Source organism: Macrotis lagotis, chromosome 5, assembly GCF_037893015.1.
Source record: "Macrotis lagotis isolate mMagLag1 chromosome 5, bilby.v1.9.chrom.fasta, whole genome shotgun sequence".
Lineage (NCBI taxonomy): Eukaryota > Metazoa > Chordata > Mammalia > Peramelemorphia > Peramelidae > Macrotis > Macrotis lagotis.
The window spans coordinates 177574657-177586700 of NC_133662.1; the positions used below are offsets into that span (position 1 = coordinate 177574657).

The 12044-nt window shown below is 35.9% G+C and overlaps 1 protein-coding gene across 1 annotated transcript in view; it reads left to right on the forward strand.

Moving 5' to 3' along the window:
• The window catches only part of LOC141488155 (solute carrier family 22 member 3), a 130657-nt gene that overhangs the window by 93571 nt on the left and 25042 nt on the right, over positions 1-12044 (forward strand). The window contains exons 6-8 of the mRNA XM_074187975.1: positions 1788-1885; positions 2017-2231; positions 9225-9333. Coding sequence (XP_074044076.1) covers positions 1788-1885; positions 2017-2231; positions 9225-9333 — 422 coding nt within the window. The remainder of the gene's footprint in view (positions 1-1787; positions 1886-2016; positions 2232-9224; positions 9334-12044) is intronic.

Sequence of the window (12044 nt, forward strand, 5' to 3'; positions counted from 1 at the left end):
TTCTCAGTAGCCACTTTCACTATTGATTGGCATAAAAGCTTTGACCTGTTGTCTTCCAAGCTGGAAAGGTCCACCCCTCTTTAGGCAGCCTTGTAGCACCCCCACACTATACTGGACCTTGAATGGACATCTTATTGCTTTTAGCCCTATTGTAGTTCTGATCTGCTAAGCTTAAGTAGTCAAGCAGCTTCAACCTTCTCCAGGAGCAGGGATTGCAAGCATGCGCCACCATGCTCACCTAATGGGAGGGAAGTAGTTCAGCTCTTTAATGTTTCCAAATTTCTAAAAAGATAGTAATCTTAAGGATTCTGGAAAGAAAAAAGAAAAATCCTAAATTATTCTATATTTTACCCAGGATTTTATTGACATGGGGCAGCTAGGAGGCACAGTGAACAGAGCACAAATCATGGAGTCAGGAGGACCTGAGTTCAAATTTGACCTCAGACACTTAATATTTGCTTAGCTGTGTGACCTTGGGCAAGTCATTTAACCTCTATTGACTTGCAAAAATCAAGAAAAAAATTTATTGACACATTTTAAAATCATAATTGACAATCATAAATAATGAACCAGTTTTTAATAAAAGTTTTAGCGGTTTTTCTGTAAAAATAATATAATACCAACTGAATAGTTTATTATTATTATTTTTAGTTTTTTGCAAGACAATGGGCCTAAGTGGCTTGCCCAAGGCCACACAGCTAGGTAATTATTAAGTGTCTGAGGTCAGATTTGAACTCAGGTACTCCTGACTCCAGGGCCAGTGCTCTATCCACTGTGCCACCTAGCTGCCCCTAAAAGGAATATTTTTAAATAAAATAAAGTATTAGAAAACTAAGAGGAAAGTCAAAAGAGAGTAGACATGTAGACCAATGGTAGAGAGAGTGTCTGAGAGAAGAGAGTGAACAGTATCAAAACCTCCAAACAGGTCAAATAGAATGAGGAGAGGAAAAAGACCCTTAGATCTAGCAGTTAGATTATTGTTAACCTGGGAATGAGCTTCAGTTAAGTGATTGAATCAGAATTCAGAGCATATGGGATCAAAGCATAAGTGGACCTATTGAGGTGGGGACAGTCTTTTAACCTCAAGGGTAGTTGGTTCATATTGATGCAAAAAAAAAAAGGAAGAAAGGAAGGAAGGGAGGGAGGGAGGGAGGAAGGAAGGAAGGAAGGAAGGAAGGAAGGAAGGAAGGAAGGAAGGAAGGAAGGAAGGAAGGAAGGAAAAAGTGAGTGGGGGGGAGATAGGTGGTTAAAGAAATAGAGGCAAGTCTTTTCATTGTGTCATCTTTACTTAGCATTAAAATGAAAGAGTATGAGTAGATGTTATCTCAAGTTCCTTCCAGATCTTCATCTTTGATTAGTCCTGTCTCTGGATTTTATTTAACTATTACTTTTTTTAAAAGAAAATACAGTGTCAGGGCCTACATACTTTAATTATTTCTATGTTTATCTTTCTAGTTCAAAAGTGTAACATACTCAGTTAACTTGCAAATGGTAAATCTGCCATGTTTCTTTCTCTGTTGGATAACAGTGCCAAGATTTCATTCTCAACAATGCAAAAACCTTTTAGTTTGGTCCAGGTTTCATGGATGGGAGACTATGTATGAAGTTAATAACTTCATTCTCAGTCTATAAAATAATATGTGACAGTTGGCTAAAAAGCCTGGATAAGTCTGATAGGGTCAATGACTCAGCTGCCTTGAATTTGGTTGATGACAAGTCTCTAACTTCTAAAATCCGAGGGGTTTGTTGCTGGTGTACTACTTTCGAAATCTACTTTTTCCCTTTAGATCACTGTTACAGATGAGGAGGTTAGTAATCCATCCTTTTTAGATCTGGTGAGGACTCCCCAAATGAGGAAATGCACTCTAATTCTAATGTTTGCTTGGTAAGTTCCAATTGCATTGAATTTTAAAAGCCTTAAGTGTGTTAATTTTACAAAGACCCCTTGCCTTCACACTCTGATTGAAGTTCATCACTTATTTGTCTCGCTCTTGGTTTTTCTTGATGTTATTCCAGGTTCACAAGTGCAGTGGTTTACCAAGGACTTGTCATGCGCCTGGGAATCATAGGTGGAAATCTCTATATAGATTTTTTTATCTCAGGAGTTGTGGAATTGCCAGGAGCTCTCCTGATTTTACTAACAATTGAACGTATTGGACGACGCCTTCCCTTTGCAGTGAGCAATATAGTAGCTGGAATTGCATGTCTTGTTACGGCATTCTTACCTGAAGGTAACTATTTTTCCAGAATTTATCAGCGAACAGAATTCTTATGACAGAACAAATAAATACTGATGATACCACAGCCCCTTTGGATTAAAGGATCATAAATTTAGACCTAAAAGGGACCCCTCATTTTACAGATGAGAGGACCAGAAAAAGTTGATATAGTAACTAGTCAAACATGAATTTGAACCCAGATAATCTGACTTCAAATACAGTTTCCTCTCTGCTGGGCTGTATAATCAATCAATGATTTCTCTTGACTTCACTTACTTAAAGTCTATTAAAAATATGCTTATTGATAAAAAATAACTATTATATATTAATCATCAACATTTAGAATTTACAACTGAATTCTACTACTAATTATGCTTAGTAGAGCTTTATTTGAAATTCTTATAGGTACTGACTTACATAGAAACTCTAGCCTACCAGAATCTAGAAGAAAAGATATCTTTAAATCAAAAGAGTTCTCTGCTCTAGAGGAACATGCAAATCAAGAGCTTAATCATTTCCTTATTGTAAAAAAAGGTGTAAACCCAGTGAATTTACAGTGTGTTCAGTTTTGCTTTAGTTTAATGATCTTTGTCAAAGGAGTACAGTGTAAGAGAAGAGCAGATAATAGACAATTTGGTGGCCAGGGTGCAGTGGTGGAATGTGAAGCATGGGTAGAATGAACTAGATAAAATCCATAATTACAAATCAGGTCATAATAGTCCCATGGAAAGCTATAGAACTGGGAGGCCTGGTAGCAAGCAAGGTGTTGCTGGAGAGAGGGACAGCTGATCAGGTGATAAAATTACCAACTCTCTAACTTAGGTAAGAAAGGCTTACACTTTAAATCACAGGTTGCACCTAAGGTTTAAAGTTACTACAAAAAGTTCACAAGCTAGGTACTTTAGAGGAGCAAGTAAAGTAAATGAGAGGTTTAAAGGACAGGCTGATTAGCAAGAAGCTGAAGGAAAGAAGGGCTAAAGTGAAGGCAGGAAACCACTGATCCCTAATGAGGGACAATAATTACATGGGAATTAAGTTTGCAGTTAAGGGTGAATAGCAAAGAGGATAGTCAAGTTAAGAAAGGAGGAAAAGGGAAAGGAAACAGCCACAAGATAGATCCAGCCCCATAGACTTGGGACCACATGAGTGCAGCAGCATAGAGCTGAGATCACATGAATCCAGTATATAGAAAGGAAGAGGGAAAGAAACCAAGTAGCAGTGCCCAACTGAGATAGAAAAAAAGGGGGGCTGATGAGGAAGTGATGACTCTTTAAGTACATTTTCTGTAATGGGGGAACCAAGGGTGGTGCTTGAGGAGTTTAACACTTGGTATAGGTGGAATTTTCCATAGGGGAATCCTTTAGAAGAGGCTTAAGGTCTGACATAAAGTATTATCCACTGCCATGCATAGTGTTTAATTGTCTACTACTGATCATGCTTGGTGTCTATTACTATTGCCCATGTTACTGCCCCAAAGGCATGACCAAGGTTAGACATGTGGCCAGCCACCAGATGGGATACCTGAAATGGGTTTTTAAAAGCCAATACAGTATCAAGAACACCTTAATAGTACAGATTATTTCTAATACTAAAAAGGTATATTACAGTATTTCTCTTTAGTCTGAGTTCCCTTGCTACAAGGGCAAATATCAAGAAACTGGATGGGGTGGGATGGTATAACAGTGCTTTAAATATTGAGTAGCCTCTTGATAGATCCAGTATCCTCAAAGGAACCCTCATTAGCTAACTTTCCAGTAATCCCAACATTTGTGGTCAAAAGAGGTTCTTGACACATACAAAAAAAAATCTATTTATATTTTAGTCCCAATTGTCTAGTTTTGCATTATCCCATATTCCTGAACCCTGAATGAAATTTGAAAAATGGAGAATTCTACTGATTTTTCATTCTACTTTATTTTGATTCTAATTTGTCATCTCAAACCCAATTTAGTTACGGTAATTCTAAAACAAGCAACAATTTTTATATTACATTAATTTATTTCTACCTGGGAAAATTGACTTTCAAATTCAGAAAAATTTCAGAAGCAAAATAAAATGTACATTTTAGATATTTCATTAGTAAAATTATACTGGTTTCTGGTTTTTTGTTTATTTAAATGGGGGGAGGGCAATTCCAGACCTGTGGTTTTATAAATATTGAGAGCTTTCCAAAGAGGAAATTTCTGTTAATATTGTGAACTTTTGTGATGTGCAATATACTACTTTCTTTAATTTCAGATGAATTACACATCCTACATTCATTTTTAACAAAAAAAATAATACTAGTATTTATATTGCTGTATCTAGAGAAAATTCCATTTCTATATGGACACCTCTCAACGGTTCTTCACAGTAGCTTAATGTGGACCCAGCAGTCTTTTTCCACCCAAATCATTAAATTCTATAGGACTACGATGGTGATATCCATGGCTGCTCTGAGGGCTTTAAAGGTCTCAACCAATTTTAACATTCTATGTCTTAAGGTCTTTTCCATCTCTGTAGGATTCTGCAATTCCATAACTATATAATTCTAGAGAAATCTGAAATCATTGTGAAAGTAAAAATTATGGTGTGACAAAAGAAAGCAAATCTTCATGGGGGAATAAAAGTCCATCTAAGTTAGAAGATCATTGAAATCAGAGGCTATCTCAATTTTCATTTTCATATTCCTAATACTACCGTGTTCAACCAGTGTTTACTGACCTTGAGGATTGTATTTGTGCTTATCAGTGCACGTTCAGTTAACTTAAGCAGAATTTTGAGTCTGAAGGGACATCACTGGTCATCTAGTTCAACTCATCCCTAAAAGGGAATCCCCACTATAACATACCTGACAAGTAGATTTCCAAAATTGGCTTAAAGGTCTTCAATAAAATAGAACCCACTACTCCCTAAGGATTACCAGTAACATCCAAAGGAATGGCTTGACAGAAGATATTATTAAAATGCCTAAGATAATGTGATTAGAATTGAAAGAGATCTCGGAGACTTCCTAGCCCTCCCCCATCACCCATCACTTTAAAGATAAGGAAAATAAGAGCCAGAAAGCAAATGACTTACCCTAGATTATAAGGGTTATTAAGCAACAAAGGTAGGATTTGAATTCAGGTCTTCTGAATCTGGACTCTATTGTACCACAAACCAGTTGTTCTTGGGTTCTGATATACTTTTAATCACATATCTAATCTTAATCTTGCACCTATATTGTCATCGTTCATTTCAACTGGACTCCACCTGCAAATTAAATTTATTAAATTTAGACAAAAAAAGAATTTAATATCAAACCTGGGTAGTAGAGTCATTTCCCCTTCAACAGCTAGTCTCTTCACTTGGAAGGCATGAAGTTGACTGAGATTGTGAAATCTGGGCAGGAGTCATGGAACTTTGGCAACAATATCCACCCTTCATTATCCTGCACCTGGCACTGGGTACCACCTGCTCATTGAAGGAATGGGTTGGACTAGATTCCTCATCCCTCTATCTGGTTTTAATGCAGCAGTAAAGTATGAATCAGACTACATGTTTACAACTGTTCAGAGCTGGAACAGATAGTAGTCTAGCAAGCTATTCTGTTCTCCTGTTCCTCTATGTGTTAACCTTAATGCAAGAGTATATGGGAGATGGGGGGGGGGAACAGACATAGATAAATGTTCATTGAATTTATACTGAAAATATATGCTAATACTCAAGATTATTGTCTTGAATTAAAGTAATCAATTAAAATAAATTAAAACTTCTTATTGTGCCTCACAGTTCAATTTTTCTTACTCTTCCTCCTAGCTAAATTGTTACTTTGTTTAGTGACTTGCAAGATTTCTCCCCCTCCCTCATTTGCTAAATATTTGCTAATAGAGTGAACTTGAATTCACTGAGACAGTCTCTCCTAATATTCATTAATTCATTTATTCAAGGAGCATTTGTTAAGTTTCTCCTCTGGGCTAAACATTATAAAGTCACTGAGCATTCAAAGACTATAACAAAATGGTCCCTGCCTTAAAAAGTTTTTGTTTTATTTGAAGGACACTACAAAGACATGGATATAAAAATTGACAAGCTATACAAAATAAATACAAAATTATTTCAGAGAGAGGAGATCCAGTGTGAAAATGACCATTTTTTGGATAGTAAAATGTATTTCCCCTGAATGCCTAAAACTTTCTCAGACTTCAAAAGCTAATGTCCTAATGAATGAAGAAATTGAAGATTTCATTTCAAAATAAATGTATTTTGTGTTCTGTTATTTTTATTTCTTGCTGAAAACCCAGAACGTTAGCCTCAGAACATATTACTGTGCATTTAATCCTTTGTCTTTTTTATAAGCCACACTTATATAGGACTTTGCAATTCAAAAAGTATTTTCCTGTCAATCTCTGTGTTGCATGCTAGTATTGTTATCCATTTTCTGTAATTAATGAATGTATATCTAGTATAATTATGTTTATATGATATGTAATTAGTAAAATATAGTATCCATCTCAGCCATCTCAGAAAACCTTGACAAGTATCATAGAGCTAGTATGAGAGAAAAATGAGACTTGAACCCAAGACTTCCAAGGTCAATTTCAATTGACTTTAAATTATAATACATTGACTAATTATAGTAAATTATATTATACAAATAGCAGCCATAACTTTTTTCACCCTGCTTAATAAATTTATGTTGTTGAATAAATAGGGAAGAGTAACAATAGCAGTTCTCCTTAATAAATCATCAATTTATAAAAATTCATTCCTCAAGTCTAGACTGTTCTAATAGTATAGGGTCATATAGAAGTAACCAAAATGTTGAGAAAGCTATTGACAATTATAAGCTTCTAAGGGGTAGGAGATAGGTCTTATTTATCTCACCTAACATACCTAACAACTAATACAGGGGCCTGGACATAGAAGTTACTTAATACATATTTTTTGAATGAATGAGTTACTTTGGGGTTAGAGGAAAAATAATATGATTTCTTTATTTTGCCAAAACTATCCCAAAGTGTTTTCACGTGATTTAACTAACTATATGGGACAGCCAGGTTGCACAGTAGATAGAGTGCCTGATGGCTCATCTGCCTGAAAATATGGCCTCAGATACTTAACAGCTCTGTGACCCCGGGCAAGTCATTTAACTCAGTTTGCCTCAGTTTCATCATCTATAAAATGAGCTGAAGAATGAAAAGGCAAACCACTCTAGTATCTTTTCCAAGAAAACCCCAAATGGGGTTATGAGGAATCTTACCAGACTGAAAAATATACGAAGCAACTACTTACACATTTTCCCTGCCTGAAATTCAATGAGTTAGCAAGGTTTTTTGATTTTATTCTTTAATTTTATAGAACATTTGGGACAGTTTTTTCTTATTCAAAACACAGATAGTCTTCAAAAGGACAGGGATGTTTCTCTAGTGACCTGAAAATTTTTTTTTTAATTTTGCGTGTCTGTGTGTGTGTGTTTAAAGGTCTCAACCAATTTTAACATTACGTGTGTGTGTGTGTGTGTGTGTGTGTGTGTGTGTGTGTGTGTGTGTGTGTGTGTGTAGAGAGAGGGAAGAAAAGGAAGAAAGAGTGAGAGAGTGAGATGGGGAAGGGGGGAGGAAGGATTAGGAGGGAGAAGGAGGGAGTGAAGAGAGAGAGAGAGAGAGAGAGAGAGAGAGAGAGAGAGAGAGAGAGAGAATTTGACTTCATGGTAGAAATCTATCTGGCCTGTTGGATAAAAGATGTCAAATCAACTTGGGCTATGACAAGAGTGCTGAACTAAGAGTCATGAGACCAAATCCCAGCTCTGCCACTTCCTAGTTAAATGACCTATATTTGTCATGAAATTCAAGGACCTTCTGCTCATAGCTTTCAGGTATCTTTTGGGCAAATCTGGTGAGTGTACACATGCTTAGTCCATTCCGGTTTCATAAACCTGCACCAATTGTGTCCTTTGAAATCAGTCTCTTCTTTTTCATCAACAATTGTTCTAGCCTCCTGTTGAGCCATCTTTGTGGACACAAGAATTCCAATGGCCCTTTGCTCTTCAACTTGTATCCCTCTCTAACTGAGGTCATTTGGCTGACTTGCCTCCCATGGTCTTCTGCCGTACCATTTTCACATTTCTTTTTTCCATAACTAGTCTCTGATTGTTTTCTCAGCTGGAGGAGGACTAAACTGATGTTCAGTAGCACAATTTCCATTCACTTTTGTGGACTGGATCACTTTGAACTTGAATTCAGCCTTGAACGAAAATCTTTTCTGAGCCATTTCTGGGCAAAACATGACAAAACGTAACCTAATATACTGGTAACAAATGCGAAACAATGAACACAAAGAAAACAAGCACAAAAAAGTAGGAAATGCGAATAAAAAAAAATCTACAACCACTGTATAAGATGTTCCCAGTTTTTAGACCCCCAATTTTTTAAATAATGGTGCCTCTTACACATGGGGAAATGCAGTACCCTCTCTGGGCCTCTCAGGTTTTCAATCTGTAAAATGAGGGTGTTGCTCCAAATGAACTCTAAAGCTGTTTTCCACTCTGGTTTTGTGAGACTGATCCTGCTAGGTGATTTTAAAATGAAAAGAAGGGAAAAGCAGAGCAGAAGAGAGTAAAGGAATAGCATAGTGTAAAGGAAGGAATGACAAAGTCAGAATATTATTTTGAAGATCCTATGTAAAGGACAGAATGAACACTCTTAGAAACTGGAAAAGAAAGACATCCAAGACAGAACTTTGCCTTCTGCTATTTTATTACAGCTCTGTTCTGCAATGTCTTCTTTGATGGGGTGAAGAACTGTTGGGGGACAATTATCCTGTTAAATTAACATATATATTATACATAAATACAAAGATATAGATGCTTGTATTATATATACATCTATATAATATACATTGTATATGCATATATAGTATGTCAGCTACTGTTTTATATATTATTTGAACTTTAAAAACTAGAGTTGTGGAAAATATCAAGCAAATACATTTTGTGGTTAGCTGGTAATTACATTAAATCTCTAACATTTCTCTCTCTGTTTGCAGGGACACCATGGCTGAGAACTTCAGTAGCTACTATAGGAAGACTGGGGATTACCATGGCCTTCGAAATTGTTTATTTGGTGAACTCAGAATTGTATCCAACAACATTAAGGTAATTACAATGTGTAACTCCCAGTTTCTCATTTCTAATATTAGGACTGAGATCTTTCAGGATGAACTTCAACCTTTTGAAAAAGACTAGCTCAATAATATGTTAGCCCTTACCTAACTTCAGGGCAATACGGTGGAAGCATATAACCTAGAATTTGCCTGCCTCGAGGCTTATGTAGCCCATAATTTCTGTTTCAGCTATTTCATATATGATGTCTTCATAGAAATGATAGAAATGCTTTCTGTCTTAGGATTCTGGCACATTACATAGTTTTATCAAGGAATTCCATTCAGCTAAAGTTAAAGTTTTCTGGCATGGTAAGAGAATAATTCATTATTGCAAATATTTTTCATTTCATTTTGTATTCATTTTGTCATCAGATGTCAATCAGATTCAATACCTAGGGACACCTAGGTGGTGCAGTGGATAGAGCCCTGTCCCTGGAGTCAGGAGTACCTGAGTTCAAATCCGGCCTCAGACACATAATAATTACCTAGTTGTGTGGCCTTGGGCAAGCCACTTAACTCCACTCCCTTGCAAAAAAAAAAAAAAAATTCAATACCTAAATTGGGTTCCTGACTGATGAGACTTAAGAACACTATTTGTTGCCTCAGTTTCTATTTGCTGCAACTGGTGAGAAACAGATGGTTTCGTGCTGCATCTTTTATAGGAGGATCGTTATGCCTGGGAGGGATGGAAATTTTTTCTTTTACTGATATGTTAGTTTCCCAATAAATGACAGCAGGTTGAACCACGGCTATTCAAATAGATACCCTACATGCCAAATGACACTCTGTGCAGCACTCTGTAAATACTGTTGAATAATTTGGCAAAAAATAATGGTATACCCACAAAAACACTAGATCATGAGTCAAAAGACCTGGTTCTATCCCCAGCTCTTCCATTTAGTGGGCTCCAGTCCTTGGGAAAGGGGTTTCAACCAGAAGGCATCCAAAGTCCTTTTAGGTTGTAATATTCTACAATTATCCCTTCCATATCAAGGGGGTTGTGAGCATGGCACTCCTGCAATCTGGAAAAATCTGTGTAAAATTTTTTGGCCCTTGTTTTGTTCCAGAAAAGAAGTCTGAATTATTATGATATTAAAAGATAAAATATGTTGATCTTATTTATATAACACTCTGTGTGTATAAAATGCATTTTTTGTTTCTAAATGTTTTATATCATCTCCTAGCCTTTGCATATCATCTACAGATTCCACAAAACTTCCCAAAAGTTCCTATTTAATTTTATATGTTGACCCACAGTATATAGAAGCCATAATGAGGAAAATTGGGATGTGAAAGGGATAACTGTACTATTCTACCTTAGGTTAAATATTTTTTTCAAATAATTGGCTTCCAAGAGAAGACTATTCTTGTTCTCTCCATTAGCACTGCTCAGTTTCTGAGGAATAGAAACAACAAGAAAATAGGAACTGTCAACTTCTGGGAGGTGCCAAAAGCTAGAAGGCAGTTGATCCTTTTGCTCACAGCCAATCTTTAATGGAACCAACAAAGCAATTCCATCAGAAACCCTCTTCTACTCTTTACCTCTCAAATGAAATAGCTGAAACCATTGTTAAAATAGAATTTGGCTTTTAGAATATGTTTCACATCAATCAAAACACTTTTCCTGATTGAAGTTTTGAATTCACTTAGAAGCTGGAATACATGATGCATCAAAAATTAGTCTTTCATCAAAGCAATAAAAACATCAGTATGTAGGGAAACATTAGCTCCTTAGAGGACAAAATGATAATGGAAGGATAAATGATGGGGAGCAGAGAAAGATGGTGGTAATTAAAATCAGAAATAATCTAAATAAAAGCATTTTAGTTATGATGGCATTGAAATATGGTTATCAGCTAAGTTTGAAAGGCATAAGCTATCATACCTTCAGAAAATCAAAATATCACTCAGTGTCATGCATTCATTTCATCCAAAATTAATTTGCCAAGAGGAACATTAATTCAGAGTGCATATATTTTTCCAAATTTCCTTCCACTATTGATCAACTGTATTCTTTCTAATGCAGGGCCAAGCCATCATTACACCCCAACTAAGGGAGAATGTGTGTACTGATCTCATGAATAATACCTTTGATGTTTGAGTCTCAAACTAACCCAGCCATAAAAATAGTGAGAGAAGTATATATACATATATGCATATGTATATGTATGTATGTATGTATGTGTATGTCTTATGTTTCTGTGTTTCTGGGTGTTTGATTTGTGTTGAATCTAGTCAGTTAATGCTCCACTAAGAATGTCTTTCCAGGAAACAAGAGGGAACCTTGAACTGTTCATTTGGCAAGTTATACTGCCCATTCATTTAAAATAGCCTAATCAAAGACTAGCTTTAAGTAATGTAAGTGTAAGCATTTAGAAAGTACAAGAGGACTATACAGATGCATGTTATTATTACAGTCACATCTCACTAATTCAGAAGTCACTTATCCAAGATCTTTAATGAATTATAATGTAATCAAGAAATTGAAAGAAAAGTAAAATTTCTCTAAGCAACCAAAATAATTATCATGTAGTCCATATCCTTTTACTCATAAAAAAAAACCCTTGAGTCCTCTCAGAGACAATTTTTCATTATTTTTACTTTGCATTATTTTACCTTTATTTAATTCCAGTCACACTCAATGTTGGAGAGACTGCTAAAATCCATAGCATTACATTTCTACTCCTTATTACAACTAAGTAT